General features: G+C 39.0%; 1 protein-coding gene across 3 annotated transcripts; it reads left to right on the top strand.

Moving 5' to 3' along the window:
* Positions 1-457: 457 nt before the first annotated feature.
* On the top strand, positions 458-20,689 carry LOC116610723 (adhesion G-protein coupled receptor V1). Of its 3 annotated transcripts, XM_048725030.1 has the most exons (40): positions 458-751; positions 934-1,045; positions 1,897-2,126; positions 2,952-3,063; positions 3,280-3,509; positions 4,338-4,443; positions 4,638-4,867; positions 5,001-5,106; positions 5,302-5,531; positions 5,667-5,772; positions 6,091-6,320; positions 6,454-6,559; positions 6,752-6,981; positions 7,115-7,220; positions 7,416-7,645; positions 7,780-7,885; positions 8,081-8,310; positions 8,445-8,550; positions 8,869-9,098; positions 9,232-9,337; positions 9,533-9,762; positions 9,897-10,002; positions 10,444-10,673; positions 10,807-10,912; positions 11,108-11,337; positions 11,473-11,578; positions 11,897-12,126; positions 12,244-12,349; positions 12,621-12,853; positions 13,663-13,768; positions 14,208-14,440; positions 15,262-15,367; positions 15,546-15,784; positions 16,713-16,818; positions 17,047-17,279; positions 18,139-18,250; positions 19,034-19,266; positions 19,428-19,463; positions 19,722-19,827; positions 20,077-20,689. In XM_048725030.1, exons 1-40 carry the CDS (start codon positions 685-687, stop codon positions 20,105-20,107), a joined length of 6,327 nt encoding a protein of 2,108 aa, XP_048580987.1. In that variant the 5' UTR covers positions 458-684; the 3' UTR covers positions 20,108-20,689. The 3 variants fall into 3 exon arrangements, with proteins under 3 accessions (XP_048580987.1, XP_048580989.1, XP_048580988.1); XM_048725032.1 differs by lacking the exons at positions 5,001-5,106; positions 5,302-5,531; XM_048725031.1 differs by lacking the exons at positions 458-751; positions 934-1,045; positions 1,897-2,126 and adding an exon at positions 2,439-2,547.
* The last annotated feature ends 82 nt before the right edge of the window (positions 20,690-20,771 follow it).

The following is a 20,771-nucleotide window of genomic DNA, read 5'->3' as shown; positions in this document are numbered from 1 at the left end:
GATTTGACCTGATACAAGCCCGTCAACCATATGATTTGGGAGAGAGACAAGATCTTAAGCTGATACGAGAATCAAGAAGAAGACTAAAAACTTTTTTGATGTTGTGATTTTATCTTATGTTGGCTATGCGTGCCTGTATGTGATATGCTTTACCGGCCGAGTGACGTTATATTGGATGCTATTTAATCTATAACTATGTAGAGTTTTAATTGAATGTAAATAATTTACTTTAATCTTGATAAAGCAATGTCGACAATTGTTATGTCTAGAACGAGACGACATACAAAAACTAACTTTTCATTTTTATATTAAAAACGAGCGTGTTTCTCTAACCAAGAAGTTATATATATAAAAAAAAATTGAACATTCAAAATACCGGACATGCATCAGAACTTTCTTGACCAATTTTCTGTAAGTGGAACTCGCCCAAAGCACTTCTACCCCCTGGAAGTTAGTTTAATATACTTTTAATTGGTGTCATTAAGTGCACTTTATGTTACTGGAGCTGCTATTTTCTTGCCTAAAGGCGCTTTCTTTGTTTTTGAATGACTAGTAATATGTATCTCAGGGCACACATCATTGCTATAATATATTCTTATTACGAAGCCAAGATCGGAACCACCTACACGTCCCATAAGACATGAACAGAAAGCAGCTCCCCTGATTTTATAGCATTTCTCTAACATGAACGACAAGAGGCACTTGCTATCTTGCATCTTGCTATCATCCGTTCTATTGTCTTGTGTCGAAGGTAAGCAAATGTTTCATGTCCTTCCCATAGATGATAAAGTCATACATTGTGAAAGGTTTTCAGCTATCTTGCACCTGTGCATCTAAAGCCCACAGGACAATTTAGCACCAATGCTGTTACCTCCGTACTCTCTGTTGTGTTTTTTTTTTTCTTTTTTTGCATCATTTTTGTTTTAACCTCAGCTCAGTCATTTATCGGATTCGAGGCAAACGCCACACAAGTGAGTGAAGGAGCAGGAATTGTATCCCTTGTGATAGTCAGGACTGGAGACACAAGTGGGAATGACACTGTCAGGTATGCTTTACAAATGATTGCTATTAAATATAATTTTATATCACTGTTATTTTTAATGTTTCCATTGGGATCAACATTGCAAGGAAAGTTATTTCTGCATTATTTCATAATAAAATTATTGATTATGATACGACTAAATGTAACTCTAACTCAGTATCCAATCTAGCTTCCTCCACATTCGACTTAGACAAGCCAAACTATTTGGAGGCAGTGTTTATTATGTATTTTGCTGTTTACAAAGGAAAGTAGACAATAGAACACGGATCAAAGTGATCGATACAAATTAAACCAGGCTTTTCTAGGCGACGCTCCAGGCGTAGCGGCAATCACAACACGATGTGGTGCGTGTGCACGGGCCAACATCGTAATGCAAGCTTATGTGCAACAACAAGGTTGTCAGAAGAAAACGAAAGTATACTATGATTCCCTTTGTCGTTTCTTCTTTAATGATATTCTTTTATGTGATTGCTAATTTTATGAAGTAGAACACTTTACTGGGAAAGACCTAAAAAAGATATTTTTATTCGCAAGGCAAATAATAGGAACAGATCAAAATATTGCGTCAATTGCGTCATTGCTTCTTACAAAACTACAAAAGTGTGCAGTGCAATGTTTAGCCACTTCTCTAAAGAATTTTGTTATAGATTAAATAAATAATTATATACATGTTAAGCATGGAAAAAGTTGTTGAGACTAGTTCCTTGTTCCTCTAAATGTTGTTGTGCTTCTTTAGATTTGTAGCTTGATAACGTTTGTATAAAAGAAAATCATATTGCCTCAAGTGTACTTGGATGCATGTCCATAATCTATTATGATTCTCAAGTTTCAATCATTAAACACGTTTTATACAGATTCACAACAATTGATGGATTCGCCTCGTCTCTGACGGACTACATTGCAATTAGCAACCTGGAAGTGATCTTCTTAACAAATGAAACGACTAAAACAGTTGACGTCTCCATCACCGACGATGACGATATAGAGAACGATGAAGTGTTTTTTGGTAGACTGACCACCATCTCGCCTAACATCACCCTCACCATTGACACAGCGGGCATTACTATTCTGAACGACGATAAAGGTACGTTATATAATGGTATTTGAATTGCAAGCTTTTTCACAGAAACCCTTTTGCGCGAGTCTTTGATTTGCTCTAAAAATGGTACGAATATAGCTTGGGTTACGTCACACTAGCAAGAAGACGAATGACGCCATTGATTACGTCATAACGTTACCAAAACATGTCATTTACATTAAAATCATTATTATTCTAAAACTGACAAATAACATATAAATCAACAACTATAAACATCTTTTATTTACGTAAAAATTCATGTTTATTCTATAACTGTTAAAACATGGATGGAAATGTCAAACCAGTCTAAGGGGCGGTTAACATGGTACAGGAATGAGTTTCATTCAAGGCAACTTTCAAAACAGCCTCCGTAGTAATGATACCTCGCATCAGCTCCTTTTTGATCCTTTCATCATAATAATAGAAAGTATGTGAGCCTTGGGCCATAATACGGTTATCGACCAATTCCACTCAAAATATGACTCATGATTACTGGGAAAAGTGGACATTTTATTTCAAACCAGATGTCAGTTTAGGCCGGTTTTATCCGAAAAGCCATCTCTCTGGGGTAAATTAGGTTAACTAAACTTGTTCACTTTATGGATAATTAGCTTCTATATTGACCCGCGCTCTTGGAAGTCCATTTATCTTGAAGGTTCTTAGTCCAGACGTTAGCGGGAAGAGTTGGAGAGGCGAGCTAACACGACGCGTTTGATAATTCAAGTTAATCACAAACCAAAACCGCATACAACAATCATCACGAAATGCTTATGCGTCCATACACGTTGTTTTTGTGTTGTATCTTCTTTGATAGCCTCGTTCAAATCTCAGCTCAGACATTCATCAAATTCCAAACGAACACAATTCAAGTGAGTGAGGGAGACGGAGTCGTGCCTCTTGTCATAGTCAGGACTGGAAATATAAGCGGCAACGACACCATCAGGTATACTTCAATTCATTTCAAATTTTAAAAACTTTATCAATTTTGTCCCATCGAGGACCGTAAATCCAGAATGATGCAACTCTTAGAAAATTGATGCAAGGAAAAGTGGATGCTGCAAGCACGTCTGAATGTGTCCAGAACCTCCATGTTAACTTTTTCTATTATCTTCTCTAAAAACGCATCACTTCCTATCATCACACCAAGAATGATCTTTAGTTTCAGCACAAGTAACGATACCGCCTCGCCTTTAACAGACTACACCAAAATCAACAACCTCGAAGTGACATTCTTATCCAATGAGACGACTAAAACAGTTAATGTCTCTATCACCGACGATGTCAAGGTGGAGGAAAACGAGACCTTCTACGCGCATCTTACCACGAGTTTATCCAGCGTAAATATAACCGACAACAGAGTATCCATAACTATTCTAGATGACGATAAAGGTGTGTTATTTATAAGTTATAGCATGGCTCGAGGGGAATTTAGTGATCAAATGTCTCCGCAACCGAGGGATGATTAGTTGAAGTTCCGACGCCGCAGTCATCCCGAGGTTGTGGGGACATTTAATAACTAAATTCCCCGAGATGTCACACCATTTAATTACCATTGTAATACCATGATCACCGAGGAAATAAGCTCGTAACTACGAGTAATATTAGGCTGGTTGAGGGCAACACGGTTCAATGGATCAGGCATTGCATACGCATTGTTCTTTTTATCTCTCTATAGACCACCACATTTTCACGAACAATTCTCACACAAGTTGATTTACATAGTTGCTCTACCCAACTACAGTATAGTAATTTGACTTATTAAACAAAACACGCATGCGTAAAGCAATCAAAATCATCCCACATGGATCAAGTCTAACGTTGTTTAGGTATCACGAGTTCAAATTGATCTTTTGGCGCAGGATCTATTCCTGCGCTAATCACTAAGCTGCCTTCCCTAGTGGAAATTTAATTCAAAGACAAGCATCTTGGTTCTACATTTTTCTCATGCGCTGATGTAGAGGGAAATTTTAAAAAAAAGGTTCTTTTGTCTTTTTTCTTAATTTCCCACATTATTAATGCAATTTAGAAACTAAATCTCCCCCATCATTAAAGCATTAGGGAAATTTGGAACCATCTATTGTTTCGAGGGAATTTCGCTAGTAATTGTTCCTCAGAAAACAAAAGAAACCGAGGTGATCAAGATATAATAAGGGCTCTCACTTCAGAATTTTCATTTTAATAATGACATTGAATCAAATTCACCTATTGATGCTATAGCAACGATTGCCTTCATCTCGACTTCATACACTTCCCCGGAAGGCAATGGACTCGTCACTCTGCAGTTATCAAAGACGGACAATTCTGATGTTCCACTAACAGTCAGGTAAGATGAAAGAATAAACTCCTTGTTGCGCTTCATACGCTTGTTTTGAAATGTAGAACGGTTATCACGTTTTAGATTGATTTTGCTTAGCGCTAACTATTGTCTCTTTAACTTTGACATGCATACGCCTGTGTAGGAGGATACACTAGAAAACTTTGAGACAGGTTTTCAAGTAATTGATGTCACATATTTAGTGTCAGCACAGCCAACCTGACGGCCTACACGCCATCTGACTACACGGCCATCAGCGAGACCATCACTTTCGGCCCTAGTGAGACAGTCAGAGAGGTGAACGTTACCATAATAAAAGATGGAAGAGTTGAAAATGACGAAATATTCCAGGCCCTCCTCACTACAAGCAACTTTGCGCAAATTATACTAGAGAACACTACAAGCAACGTCACAATCAAAGATGGCGACAAAGGTAAACTGATGATGTTCAAAATGGTGATGGTTTCCAGAGGTTTAGGTTTCATTAAAGTGTGAACTGAGCTGTGATGATGTTTCGTTGATGAATTCGGAACGCGCTTATACATCTCATTCTTGATATTTTACAGCAACGATTGCCTTCATTTCGACCTCATATACTTCCCTGGAAGGCAATGGACTCGTCACTCTGCAGTTATCAAAGACGGACAATGCTGATATTCCACTAACAGTCAGGTAAGATGAAAGAATAAACTCCTTGTTGCGCTTCATACGCTTGTTTTGAAATGTTGAATGTTCATCCCTTTTAAGATTGATCTTGCTTAAGCGCTAACTATTGTCTCTTTAACTTTGACATGCATACGCCTGTGTGGCAGGATATACTAGAAAACTGTGAGACAGGTTTTAAACTTATTGATGTCTCATATTTAGTGTCAGCACCGCCAACCTGACGGCCTACACGCCATCTGATTACACGGCCATCAGCGAGACCATCACTTTCGCCCCTAGTGAGACAGTCAGAGAGGTGAACGTTACAATAATAAAAGATGGAAGAGTTGAAAATGACGAGATATTCCAGGCCCTCCTCACTACAAGCAACTTTGCGCAAATTACACTAGAGAACACTACAAGCAACGTCACAATCAAAGATGGCGACAAAGGTAAACTGATGATGTTCAAAATGGTGATGGTTTCCAGAGGTTTAGGTTTCATGAAAGTGTGAACTGAGCTGTTATGATGTTTCGTTGATGAATTCGGAACGCGCTTATACATCTCATTCTTATTTTTTTTTACAGCAACGATTGCCTTCATCTCGACCTCATACACTTCCCTGGAAGGCAATGGACTCGTCACTCTGCAGTTATCAAAGACGGACAATGCTAATATTCCACTAACAGTCAGGTAAGATGAAAGAATAAACTCCTTGTTGCGCTTCATACGCTTGTTTTGAGATGTTGAATGTTCATCCCTTTTTAGATTGATCTTGCTTAAGCGCTAACTATTGTCTTTTTAACTTTGACATGCATACGCCTGTGTGGCAGGATATACTAGAAAACTGTGATGTTGATGTTGAGATGTTGAATGTTCATCCCTTTTTAGATTGATCTTGCTTAAGCGCTAACTATTGTCTCTTTAACTTTGACATGCATACGCCTGTGTGGCAGGATATACTAGAAAACTGTGAGACAGGTTTTAAACTTATTGATGTCTCATATTTAGTGTCAGCACCGCCAACCTGACGGCCTACACGCCATCTGACTACACGGCCATCAGCGAGACCATCACTTTCGCCCCTAGTGAGACAGTCAGAGAGGTGAACGTTACCATAATAAAAGATGGAAGAGTTGAAAATGACGAGATATTCCAGGCCCTCCTCACTACAAGCAACTTTGCGCAAATTATACTAGAGAACACTACAAGCAACGTCACAATCAAAGATGGCGACAAAGGTAAACTGATGATGTTCAAAATGGTGATGTTTTCCAGAGGTTTAGGTTTCATTAAAGTGTGAACTGAGCTGTGATGATGTTTCGTTGATGAATTCGGAACGCGCTTATACATCTCATTCTTGATATTTTACAGCAACGATTGCCTTCATCTCGACCTCATACACTTCCCTTGAAGGCAATGGACTCGTCACTCTGCAGTTATCAAAGACGGACAATGCTGATATTCCACTAACAGTCAGGTAAGATGAAAGAATAAACTCCTTGTTGCGCTTCATACGCTTGTTTTGAGATGTTGAACGTTCATCTCTTTTTAGATTGATCTTGCTTAAGCGCTAACTATTGTCTCTTTAACTTTGACATGCATACGCCTGTGTAGGATGTACTAGAAAACTGTGAGACAGGTTTTAAACTTATTGATGTCTCATATTTAGTGTCAGCACAGCCAACCTGACGGCCTACACGCCATCTGACTACACGGCCATCAGCGAGACCATCACTTTCGCCCCTAGTGAGACAGTCAGAGAGGTGAACGTTACCATAATAAAAGATGGAAGAGTTGAAAATGACGAGATATTTCAGGCCCTCCTCACTACAAGCAACTTTGCGCAAATTATACTAGAGAACACTACAAGCAACGTCACAATCAAAGATGGCGACAAAGGTAAACTGATGATGTTCAAAATGGTGATGGTTTCCAGAGGTTTAGGTTTCATTAAAGTGTGAACTGAGCTGTGATGATGTTTCGTCGATGAATTCGGAACGCGCTTATACATCTCATTCTTGATATTTTACAGCAACGATTGCCTTCATTTCGACCTCATATACTTCCCTGGAAGGCAATGGACTCGTCACTCTGCAGTTATCAAAGACGGACAATGCTGATATTCCACTAACAGTCAGGTAAGATGAAAGAATAAACTCCTTGTTGCGCTTCATACGCTTGTTTTGAAATGTTGAATGTTCATCCCTTTTAAGATTGATCTTGCTTAAGCGCTAACTATTGTCTCTTTAACTTTGACATGCATACGCCTGTGTGGCAGGATATACTAGAAAACTGTGAGACAGGTTTTAAACTTATTGATGTCTCATATTTAGTGTCAGCACAGCCAACCTGACGGCCTACACGCCATCTGACTACACGGCCATCAGCGAGACCATCACTTTCGCCCCTAGTGAGACAGTCAGAGAGGTGAACGTTACCATAATAAAAGATGGAAGAGTTGAAAATGACGAGATATTTCAGGCCCTCCTCACTACAAGCAACTTTGCGCAAATTATACTAGAGAACACTACAAGCAACGTCACAATCAAAGATGGCGACAAAGGTAAACTGATGATGTTCAAAATGGTGATGGTTTCCAGAGGTTTAGGTTTCATGAAAGTGTGAACTGAGCTGTTATGATGTTTCGTTGATGAATTCGGAACGCGCTTATACATCTCATTCTTATTTTTTTTACAGCAACGATTGCCTTCATCTCGACCTCATACACTTCCCTGGAAGGCAATGGACTCGTCACTCTGCAGTTATCAAAGACGGACAATGCTAATATTCCACTAACAGTCAGGTAAGATGAAAGAATAAACTCCTTGTTGCGCTTCATACGCTTGTTTTGAGATGTTGAATGTTCATCCCTTTTTAGATTGATCTTGCTTAAGCGCTAACTATTGTCTCTTTAACTTTGACATGCATACGCCTGTGTGGCAGGATATACTAGAAAACTGTGAGACAGGTTTTAAACTTATTGATGTCTCATATTTAGTGTCAGCACCGCCAACCTGACGGCCTACACGCCATCTGACTACACGGCCATCAGCGAGACCATCACTTTCGCCCCTAGTGAGACAGTCAGAGAGGTGAACGTTACCATAATAAAAGATGGAAGAGTTGAAAATGACGAGATATTCCAGGCCCTCCTCACTACAAGCAACTTTGCGCAAATTATACTAGAGAACACTACAAGCAACGTCACAATCAAAGATGGCGACAAAGGTAAACTGATGATGTTCAAAATGGTGATGGTTTCCAGAGGTTCAGGTTTCATGAAAGTGTGAACTGAGCTGTTATGATGTTTCGTTGATGAATTCGGAACGCGCTTATACATCTCATTCTTATTTTTTTTACAGCAACGATTGCCTTCATCTCGACCTCATACACTTCCCTGGAAGGCAATGGACTCGTCACTCTGCAGTTATCAAAGACGGACAATGCTAATATTCCACTAACAGTCAGGTAAGATGAAAGAATAAACTCCTTGTTGCGCTTCATACGCTTGTTTTGAGATGTTGAATGTTCATCCCTTTTTAGATTGATCTTGCTTAAGCGCTAACTATTGTCTCTTTAACTTTGACATGCATACGCCTGTGTGGCAGGATATACTAGAAAACTGTGATGTTGATGTTGAGATGTTAAATGTTCATCCCTTTTTAGATTGATCTTGCTTAAGCGCTAACTATTGTCTCTTTAACTTTGACATGCATACGCCTGTGTGGCAGGATATACTAGAAAACTGTGAGACAGGTTTTAAACTTATTGATGTCTCATATTTAGTGTCAGCACCGCCAACCTGACGGCCTACACGCCATCTGACTACACGGCCATCAGCGAGACCATCACTTTCGCCCCTAGTGAGACAGTCAGAGAGGTGAACGTTACCATAATAAAAGATGGAAGAGTTGAAAATGACGAGATATTTCAGGCCCTCCTCACTACAAGCAACTTTGCGCAAATTATACTAGAGAACACTACAAGCAACGTCACAATCAAAGATGGCGACAAAGGTAAACTGATGATGTTCAAAATGGTGATGGTTTCCATAGGTTTAGGTTTCATTAAAGTGTGAACTGTGCTGTGATGATGTTTCGTTGATGAATTCGGAACGCGCTTATACATCTCATTCTTGATATTTTACAGCAACGATTGCCTTCATCTCGACCTCATACACTTCCCTGGAAGGCAATGGACTCGTCACTCTGCAGTTATCAAAGACGGACAATGCTGATATTCCACTAACAGTCAGGTAAGATGAAAGAATAAACTCCTTGTTGCGCTTCATACGCTTGTTTTGAAATGTTGAATGTTCATCCCTTTTAAGATTGATCTTGCTTAAGCGCTAACTATTGTCTCTTTAACTTTGACATGCATACGCCTGTGTGGCAGGATATACTAGAAAACTGTGAGACAGGTTTTAAACTTATTGATGTCTCATATTTAGTGTCAGCACCGCCAACCTGACGGCCTACACGCCATCTGACTACACGGCCATCAGCGAGACCATCACTTTCGCCCCTAGTGAGACAGTCAGAGAGGTGAACGTTACCATAATAAAAGATGGAAGAGTTGAAAATGACGAGATATTCCAGGCCCTCCTCACTGCAAGCAACTTTGCGCAAATTATACTAGAGAACACTACAAGCAACGTCACAATCAAAGATGGCGACAAAGGTAAACTGATGATGTTCAAAATGGTGATGGTTTCCAGAGGTTTAGGTTTCATGAAAGTGTGAACTGAGCTGTTATGATGTTTCGTTGATGAATTCGGAACGCGCTTATACATCTCATTCTTTTTTTTTTTACAGCAACGATTGCCTTCATCTCGACCTCATACACTTCCCTGGAAGGCAATGGACTCGTCACTCTGCAGTTATCAAAGACGGACAATGCTAATATTCCACTAACAGTCAGGTAAGATGAAAGAATAAACTCCTTGTTGCGCTTCATACGCTTGTTTTGAGATGTTGAATGTTCATCCCTTTTTAGATTGATCTTGCTTAAGCGCTAACTATTGTCTCTTTAACTTTGACATGCATACGCCTGTGTGGCAGGATATACTAGAAAACTGTGATGTTGATGTTGAGATGTTGAATGTTCATCCCTTTTTAGATTGATCTTGCTTAAGCGCTAACTATTGTCTCTTTAACTTTGACATGCATACGCCTGTGTGGCAGGATATACTAGAAAACTGTGATGTTGATGTTGAGATGTTGAATGTTCATCCCTTTTTAGATTGATCTTGCTTAAGCGCTAACTATTGTCTCTTTAACTTTGACATGCATACGCCTGTGTGGCAGGATATACTAGAAAACTGTGAGACAGGTTTTAAACTTATTGATGTCTCATATTTAGTGTCAGCACCGCCAACCTGACGGCCTACACGCCATCTGACTACACGGCCATCAGCGAGACCATCACTTTCGCCCCTAGTGAGACAGTCAGAGAGGTGAACGTTACCATAATAAAAGATGGAAGAGTTGAAAATGACGAGATATTCCAGGCCCTCCTCACTACAAGCAACTTTGCGCAAATTATACTAGAGAACACTACAAGCAACGTCACAATCAAAGATGGCGACAAAGGTAAACTGATGATGTTCAAAATGGTGATGGTTTCCAGAGGTTTAGGTTTCATTAAAGTGTGAACTGAGCTGTGATGATGTTTCGTTGATGAATTCGGAACGCGCTTATACATCTCATTCTTGATATTTTACAGCAACGATTGCCTTCATCTCGACCTCATACACTTCCCTGGAAGGCAATGGACTCGTCACTCTGCAGTTATCAAAGACGGACAATGCTGATATTCCACTAACAGTCAGGTAAGATATAAGAATAAACTCCTTGTTGCGCTTCATACGCTTGTTTTGAAATGTTGAATGTTCATCCCTTTTAAGATTGATCTTGCTTAAGCGCTAACTATTGTCTCTTTAACTTTGACATGCATACGCCTGTGTGGCAGGATATACTAGAAAACTGTGAGACAGGTTTTAAACTTATTGATGTCTCATATTTAGTGTCAGCACCGCCAACCTGACGGCCTACACGCCATCTGACTACACGGCCATCAGCGAGACCATCACTTTCGCCCCTAGTGAGACAGTCAGAGAGGTGAACGTTACCATAATAAAAGATGGAAGAGTTGAAAATGACGAGATATTCCAGGCCCTCCTCACTACAAGCAACTTTGCGCAAATTATACTAGAGAACACTACAAGCAACGTCACAATCAAAGATGGCGACAAAGGTAAACTGATGATGTTCAAAATGGTGATGGTTTCCAGAGGTTTAGGTTTCATGAAAGTGTGAACTGAGCTGTTATGATGTTTCGTTGATGAATTCGGAACGCGCTTATACATCTCATTCTTATTTTTTTTTACAGCAACGATTGCCTTCATCTCGACCTCATACACTTCCCTTGAAGGCAATGGACTCGTCACTCTGCAGTTATCAAAGACGGACAATGCTAATATTCCACTAACAGTCAGGTAAGATGAAAGAATAAACTCCTTGTTGCGCTTCATACGCTTGTTTTGAGATGTTGAATGTTCATCCCTTTTTAGATTGATCTTGCTTAAGCGCTAACTATTGTCTCTTTAACTTTGACATGCATACGCCTGTGTGGCAGGATATACTAGAAAACTGTGATGTTGATGTTGAGATGTTGAATGTTCATCCCTTTTTAGATTGATCTTGCTTAAGCGCTAACTATTGTCTCTTTAACTTTGACATGCATACGCCTGTGTGGCAGGATATACTAGAAAGCTGTGAGACAGGTTTTAAACTTATTGATGTCTCATATTTAGTGTCAGCACCGCCAACCTGACGGCCTACACGCCATCTGACTACACGGCCATCAGCGAGACAATCACTTTCGCCCCTAGTGAGACAGTTAGAGAGGTGAACGTTACCATAATAAAAGATGGAAGAGTTGAAAATGACGAGATATTCCAGGCCCTCCTCTCGACAAGCAATTCCGCGCAAATTACACTCAAAAACTCTACAAGCAGCGTCACAATTAAAGATGATGACAAAGGTAAATATTTGACTGGCACAGTATTTTTTTTGTCTTATTGTCGAATTCACTTTGAAAAATTGATGCTAGAGAGCCCGTAAAACGTACTTGAGTAAGTATTGTGTTATTGCTTTGCAGCCACGATTACTTTCAAGAGCACATTGTACACTACTACTGAAGATAGCGGATTTGTAACCGTTATTTTATCAAAGACGGACAACGCTGATATCCCATTAACCGTCAGGTAATAGAACGGTTATAAAAATCGTTCAACCTTTTCATTTTGAGTTTGATTTGCATGATTTTGATGTCGAAGATATCGTAAGTGATGTAAGGGACGTAAGGGACCATCACATTTTAATCCACACTTTCGGCGCTAGAAGGTCGTGTGCGTATCACGGGGTCAAAGTCCGAAAACTCTTGAACAGCCCGCGTTGGACTTTGACCCCGTGATACGCACGTGCTTTCTAGCGCGAAAGGGTAAATTGTATTTGTAACTTTTGTTTCTTCCAAAGCTTGAGCACATCTGGCTTGACAGCCACATCATCGTTGGATTACACTGCCATCAGTAATCAAGGCGTCACACTCGAATCTTATGAAACTACAAAAGGCTTCAATATCACCATAGAGACCGATATTAGGGTGGAGACGGACGAAGAGTTCCAAGCTTTTCTTTCCAACCCGAACCCAGCTCAGATCGAGCTTGGGGACCAAGCGGCAAACATTACCATAAAGGATGATGACAAAGGTATGGACGGCCTACAAGTAATATGTGTGCTATTGCAGCTCATCACAGTAATCCCTGAAGTACGAGAGATAAACCCATTCAAAACTAAGGGCAAAAGAGCCAAAAGGCCATATTTAGCTGCTGGATTTTTTTAGGAATTTACAGAATATAGTAATAATACTTTTAGTATTTTTCTGGCCTCTTCACCATGGTAGTTATTTTGCTCATTTGTGATTGCTAGTTGCTTTTTTAGCGGCAGTATCGGGGGCGGAAGATTAATTATGAATAATGAATTATGGCTGTAAAATGGTTGGAAATAATGAATTATTGGTTTCAAAACTAAACGAAATTATAAAGTTTATCATAAGAATGAATTATATGAATAAATCCGATTATGAATTATTGAGAAAAATGATGACATGAATAATGAATTATCGAAATAAAATAAGCAGCAATAATGAGTTATGGCTGGTAAATAATTCATCTTCCGCCCCCGAGGCAGCACACTATAGCTGCAACGTCGTGTCATATTGCTTGTGCAAACCCTGCTGGAGATATCGTTCACCATGAAAGAACATACTGGCAAAATTATCAATAAATTATTTTCTATGATAAAACTTGTCTCTCCAGCACCAATGAAACAATTTGTCTCCAATTAGTCTCATTTTTGTACCTGAAAAGGGAGCTTGCCTCGGGAGTACTCCTATCTGAACGTTTTACTAAACCTGGCTGTAACTAGAAAAATATGAGAATTATTCTGTCCTTTAACTAGGTAAAATGTCTCATTTTTCTTTAGAACAGCATCTAACGCTTTTGTGCTCCCCCTCTAGCCACAATTGGTTTCAAGTCTGCGGCGTATAATGTCACAGAGGATCAAGGTTTTGTGACGATCGAGGTGACGAAATCAAACAATGCAGATGTACCTCTGACAGTTAGGTATGACTTTTTATCTGAACCTGTGGGTCACCTCTTATGGATGTGCATTTTGTTGCAAGATTGTGTTCTGATTTTTCTTTGTTTGCCTATAAAACAAATTTCGTGTCTCTTTACACAATATGTTCTTCATATTTTCTATGAATTTTCAAGCGTAAAAATTTGTTCCTCGTATTTTTTATGAATTGTCAAATGTGAGGGTTTAAAGCAAGCGACTTCTCGCTAAGAATTTCAACAGCAAAGACCCATTTCCATATCAAACGTGATTATGATCATGGAAAGCCAAGGTGTGAAATTATACTGTGTATACTGTGGAAAATGAAGTAGCACCTTCATCCCTCATCTAAACAACGCAGCATTTTATATCTGAACATGCATTTGCAATATTCTGTAGTTCTGCGATTTGATTAACGTACGTTCACCGTATTTGCATAACCATTAGCTTGAGCACCGCGGATCTAACAGCCAAGTCAGCCTCTGACTATATCGCTATCTCCAACCGTATTATCACCTTCAAACCTGGAGAAACCTCCCATGAGATGAACATAACCATAAAAACGAACGAAATAGTGGAGAGAAACGAAGAGTTTAAGGCTGTTCTCACAACTAGTAACTCGGCGCAGATCGCATTCCAAATCCCAGAGAGCAAAGTTACCATTAACGACGATGATAAAGGTTAGTATGCTGAGTGCGTCGTGTGTGATAAAGGTTAGTATGCTGAGTGCGTCCTGTGTGATAAAGGTTAGTATGCTGAGTGCGTCGTGTGTGATAAAGGTTAGTATGCTGAGTGCGTCGTGTGTGATAAAGGTTAGTATGCTGAGTGCGTCGTGTGTGATAAAGGTTAGTATGCTGAGTGCGTCGTGTGTGATAAAGGTTAGTATGCTGAGTGCGTCGTGTGTGATAAAGGTTAGTATGCTGAGTGCGTCGTGTGTGATAAAGGTTAGTATGCTGAGTGCGTCGTGTGTGATAAAGGTTAGTATGCTGAGTGCGTCGTGTGTGATAAAGGTTAGTATGCTGAGTGCGTCGTGTGTGATAAAGGTTAGTATGCTGAGTGCGTCCTGTGTGCAATAGATGATTTCACTGGCAATAAGGGACCGGTCCTTCGATGGGGGATGTGGTGGGGGATAGTAAAACAAGCTTAGCCTTTAAAGTGCACAGAAACCTGCAATGGAAATTCCGCAAAGAAAAAAGCCAACTTTCTTTAAATACAATCGAAAAAAAAGTATCGTGCATGAAAATAAATGCCCTATTCTCCTTTCGTATATGTTACGGTCTTCCCAAAAATTGTTTAGTTTGGGTGCTCTTGCGAAGGTTCCAGGGAGGAGACTTGGATAATGGTTAGGGGTGAAAGTAAAAGAGGAGAGGACGATTGGGCTGAGAAACTGTTGGACAAGGGAAAAGAGGGTAAAGGATTTAAAAGGATGTCTAAGTACAACAGGAATGAAATTCTTAACCAGAAACTGAAAAGATTACTAACCTTTATATTTTTTTTATAGCACGCATTGGGTTTACGAATACATCTTACGTGGTTATCGAAGGGCACGGCTACGTCACCGTGACGATAACAAAAGAGGGAGAATCTGACATAGACCTTGCTGTAATGTGAGTCATATTTTGTGTATATTTGTTTATATATAATTTTGCTTTGTTGACGTTGATGAAGATGGAGATGATGGAGAGTCGATGCTATTTCATGTAAAATGTTTTTCCTTTTCTTCACAAATTAATTTTCATGCTTTTAGTTCCTTATTAGTAACGTTTTGTTATTTTCTTTCCGCAGCATGGATACTGTACTTGTAAGCGCGTCATCACCGCTTGACTACGTCGCCTTTGTAAACCGTGAAGTCTTGTTTCCTGCAGCTTCCCCTATCAACATGGTGAACATCACCATAGAAACAGATGGCAGGGTGGAATCCCATGAAGTGTTTCGGGCCAAACTAACGGTCGACACAGCCAACAGGCCGCATATTGAACTCGTGACGCCCCTGACGGAGATTACCATTGTAGACGATGATAAAGGTAAAAGGATTTTGTGTGTTATCGTGGCAGTTCTAGCACTTTTAGGTCAGATAACTTGAAGGGGATAAGAGATTTCTTAAGCTAGCTCGTGCCCTAACCTTGGTGTTACGAGCTGCTACTACTATTATACTACTAAAATCCTACTTTTAATTAGTGGACTATACTATATATACTACTATAATCCTACTATTAGTTAGAGGACTATACTATATATATATATTACTATAATACTACTATTAGTTAGAGGACTATACTATATATATATTACTATAATACTACTATTCGTTAGAGGGCTATACTATATATATTACTATAATCCTACTATTCGTTAGAGGGCTATACTATATATATTACTATAATCCTACTATTAGTTAGTGGACTATACTATATATACTACTATAATCCTACTATTAGTTAGTGGACTATACTATATATATATTACTATAATCCTACTATTAGTTAGAGGGCTATACTATGTATACTACTATAATCCTACTATTAGTTAGAGGACTATACTATATATACTACTATAATCCTTCTATTAGTTAGAGGACTATATTATATATATTACTATAATCCTACTATTAGTTAGAGGACTATATTATATATATTACTATAATCCTACTATTAGTTAGAGGGCTATACTATGTATACTACTATAATCCTACTATTAGTTAGAGGACTATACTATATATACTACTATAATCCTTCTATTAGTTAGAGGACTATATTATATATATTACTATAATCCTACTATTAGTTAGAGGGCTATATTATATATATTACTATAATCCTACTATTAGTTAGAGGGCTATACTCCAGTATAGTTAGAGGGGCTTCCTCTGACTCCCATGTTACCCATGTAACACCATCACCACCACCACTTCTATGGTTTCCACACTTTTTGTTCACGAAACTTTCGTTTCAGCGATCATTGGTTTCAATGCCACTACCTACAGTGTCGCTGAAGGCCAGGGCTTTGTTGTCGTTGAAATAACCAAGTCAGGACACACAGAAACAACGCTTATCGTCAGGTATAACTATCTTTTCTGCATGGTTTTCTAGGAATTTCTAAGAAGTTGATTTTCCAAGGACGTCCAACCAAGTCAAGACCAACACTGGACTGATTTGATGATATGTTTCCTCCATTTTTCTCCAGTGACCATTATAAACTATACTTTTCACTTTCTCTTTCATACTTGGAAAGGTACTCATTTTAATAGTTTCTCCCGTTTACTTTTAAACCATTTGTCTTTCCTTAGGATAAGCACCGAAGACGGTACAGCGAAATCCTCATCCGACTTCATCGCTATAAATAACCAAGATGTCATCTTTGCGCCTGACGAAAATGCTAAACTCGTCAACATCACCATAGTAACAGACAACATAGTTGAGAATGATGAGGTGTTTGTCATCACTCTGACGTCAGTAAACACGTCATCAATAACATTGAACCAGTCAACCGCATATGTGAACATCTTAAACGACAATAAAGGTATGGCCGTGGGTATTGTGAATATTGTAGTTCAAAAGAAACTTAAACGCGGTAAAAAAGAAAAAGTCCGTGATAATTGTTGGCCCAGCAAAGTTGATGCTGTTTGTACACCATGCTGGCAGGTGAAATAGTTGGCCAGCATTTGCTTTGTTTATGGTCAGGCGAGCTAGACTTAGCAAGAAATGCTAAGCATGACTTTGTTAACAATTGGATGGAAAAAAAATGCAAAAGAAAATGTATGTCTTTGTTAACAAGTGGATGTTAATAAAACTGCAAAAGAAAATGCATGTCTTGTTAACAAGGGACTGTTAATAAAACTGCAAAAGAGAATGCATGTCTTGTTAACAAGTGGCTGTTAAGAAAACTGCAAAAGAGAATGCATGTCTTGTTAACAAGGGGCTGTTAATAAAACTGCAAAAAGGAAAGCATGTCTTTGTTAACAAGGGGCTGTTAATAAAACTGCAAAAGAGAATGCATGTCTTTGTTAACAAGGGGCTGTTAATAAAACTGCAAAAGAGAATGCATGTCTTTGTTAACAAGGGGCTGTTAATAAAACTGAAAACGAGAATGCATGTCTTTGTTAAAAAGTGGCTGTTAATAACACTGAAAACGAGAATGCCTGCCTTTGTTATCGTATTCATTGTGAAATTACAAATATTATAACAAGCAGTAGCTGAAAATAAGACTTCAACGAGAATGCATGCTTTTGTTATAGAGTTATGGTTTTAAATTCCATTATCTATTTGCAACTGATATAACAAGCAGCTGAAAATAAAACTGCTAAAGGTCGGACTTACAAGGTGTTTCTGTTTATATATTTTATGTTGTTCTTTCCTCTCTCGTGTTTTTCTTGTTTTAGTGACGGTGGAATACGTGGGCAATAAGTCGCGCATATCAGCTAAGGAAGGTGAGACAGTCGAGCTTACCTACGGAATCACCAATGGAGCCAGCGATGTCAACTTCACTATTCGGTGAGTGCGCAATGACCCTGAAGTCCTCATGGAGCATCATCTACACTAACAATTTTTAGTTGACAATTTTTATTTGCGTGTGTAGATGGAGCAAATTGGACAATTTTTATGTGGCAACTATAGTTACTCAAAAGCTAGCAGGTTTGCTTTTTCTTTGCAATTAAAAATTGTCACATATGAAAAACCTCTGAGTTTTGACCAACAATTTTGTAAAATAATTTAGCCCAAATTAATACGTCGTTCTCAACTCGAATTGATCGTAGAAATGTCTTCTTTCGTTTAAATCCTCCACTGACGATAAGATATATTCACTAAAGAATTTCTCTTGAATATGGATAAGCTGGTTATGCAGGTATAGATTACTAGGGTGATTTGTGGTTTTTCTTCGTATGAAGAGACGATTTTCTGCGTTTTCTATCCCAAATAAACTTTCAGCAAACTTAAAATTGTCGCGCGCGTTGCAAAATCATTATGGCGAGAAATTGTCAAAACACAGGGAGTTTGAAGCCGATTTTCCGTTAAGTCAATGATTCTAGATAAAATGACAAATAATAAAACGACAAATAAAATGCCGTTTTAGTGTGAAGATCTATAACCTCGGGAGTAAAAATCCAGTTTTCGATGGTCATTTTACAAATCAACTCGCTATTTCGAGCTTTGGAGGTGAGCGGTCTGGTATCGCGAGGTCCGGATCGTAGGATACCGGACCTCACGAGAGCCAATCAGAGCGCGCGATTTGATGGATACCGGTCGCCGAAAAAATAAATTGTCTTTTCTCGGCAGACTTTATCCCAGCCCTATTTCAACAACAGCGGGCGAAGATGACTTCTATTACAACGACAGCTTAACGTTTCTGCCTGATATCTCAAGAATGATGACAAATGTTACAATCGTTAGCGATAGGGAGGCTGAAGGGAATGAATCGATCGCTCTGGTTGCGAAAAGCCTGGACCCAAGGGTTGTGATTGGTGCAAAAGAAATGGTCGTCATTCTCATTGATGATTCTGTTGACAGAGGTATAGTTGACCGCTCGATACACTTGCCAAACAATTGTTTTTTATCAAATTTAATTCTGATAATGTTTTGTCAATCGATTTACTCTAAAGGACGAGCAGTATTTATTTAAGATTCGCCAGAGGTATACATGCTACTAATACCAAATCTTTCCATTCTCTAGCAAGTAAACAAGAACAGAAAGAAACACTAACCAGAGGTAAGAAAGCCAATGACTGTTATGGCATTTGGAGTTAAAAAGAGAACAAATGGAAATGGTCGCTAAGGGATATGAATTACCGTGATTGCTCGAATAAGCGCAGGGGTGCACATTTCAGTTTTTACATCCAGGCGAGGCCCTTTTCGTTACTTTAGTTATTTCCCCTCTTGTATTCAGCACACTTCGTCATCGGAGACGTTTATTGGAGCGATTGCGGCAGATGCCCTGTCATTCAAGAGTGTATATTTTCTCTTTCAGACAAAGATATAAGCCAACAATACTTCGTGTTGGTAGCTGTCGCTGCCGGTCTCTCATGTGCTCTCTTACTTATTGTCATAATCGTTATCATCATCATTTGCAAAAGGTTAGTATCTGGCCCGGGAAGACCTACCTTGGTCCCAGAGCCTCGCTGGCCACTAAATAGAGAGACGCACGAGGCTCTGAATCAGGGCAGGGAAGACCTGAAATTCCACACTTTGGCTTGTTGAGACACGTTCATAGTTTACTGGAATATTGCATGTGATTGGTCAGAACAAACATTTCACACATACTTCACTATTTACGGTTTTTTCTCTCATATACCATCAAATAACACAATCATTACGTCTTACAGCAGGCTGATGGCAGAATACAAGACATACTAAAAAGGGCATCATATCTTGGCATCTTACACCGATCCTCTGGTTGCAGCAAGCAGGCCATGTGTTTAGGAACCAAGCAAAGTCAAGAAAAAGGTTCACAATTTTATCAGATACGCGAATGATGACTTCAAGCATTTTAACTCGTATCAGCAGGGATGTATAAAGGAGGGGGGATTTTCTAGGTAGCATAGTCAAAATGCTAGTATTCATACTGAAGAATTCGCCGCTTACTGACTCATGACAAGTATTTTCTCAGATTGCGCCCCCGCTCACCCAGTGAAAGTAATTTGCTAAAAGGGAGTTTGGGTAAAATGCATTACCACTAGTTCTAAAGGTGCGGAGCTTCCGAGATTTTTTAAACATGAATATCAGATATACTGTATAACATCGATACACATTTGGATTCCTAAGGAGATTGGAGAAGAACATATACCCAGGGCTGTTTTACACATAGATATTGTGCCAAACATGCAACAAAGCCAAACGTAACATGTTTATTATTATTGCATTTGTGATAAGTTTAATATTCATATCACACTGTATTATTATTAAATAGAATATGAAAATAAACATTTGGTGTAAAAATTCAAGAGTTTCAGCTGCTTCGAAGTTCGATTTTGTACTAGCTGTTGCAATAAGCTTATTCACATGTCTAGGTTAGTTTGTA

The sequence above is a fragment of the Nematostella vectensis genome, chromosome 3, assembly GCF_932526225.1.
Source record: "Nematostella vectensis chromosome 3, jaNemVect1.1, whole genome shotgun sequence".
NCBI lineage: Eukaryota > Metazoa > Cnidaria > Anthozoa > Actiniaria > Edwardsiidae > Nematostella > Nematostella vectensis.
The sequence above is the reverse complement of the archived record's forward strand: the minus strand, read 5'-3'. Positions and strand labels throughout refer to the sequence as shown.

Coding starts and splice junctions, on each gene's coding strand:
- LOC116610723 (XM_048725030.1), top strand. CDS start 685: ATGAACGACAAGAGGCACTTGCTATCTTGCATCTTGCTATCATCCGTT. Junction 9,763..9,896: donor AATCAAAGATGGCGACAAAG/GTAAACTGATGA, acceptor TTTTTTTTACAG/CAACGATTGCCTTCATCTCG. Junction 19,464..19,721: donor GAAAGAAACACTAACCAGAG/GTAAGAAAGCCA, acceptor TTTCTCTTTCAG/ACAAAGATATAAGCCAACAA.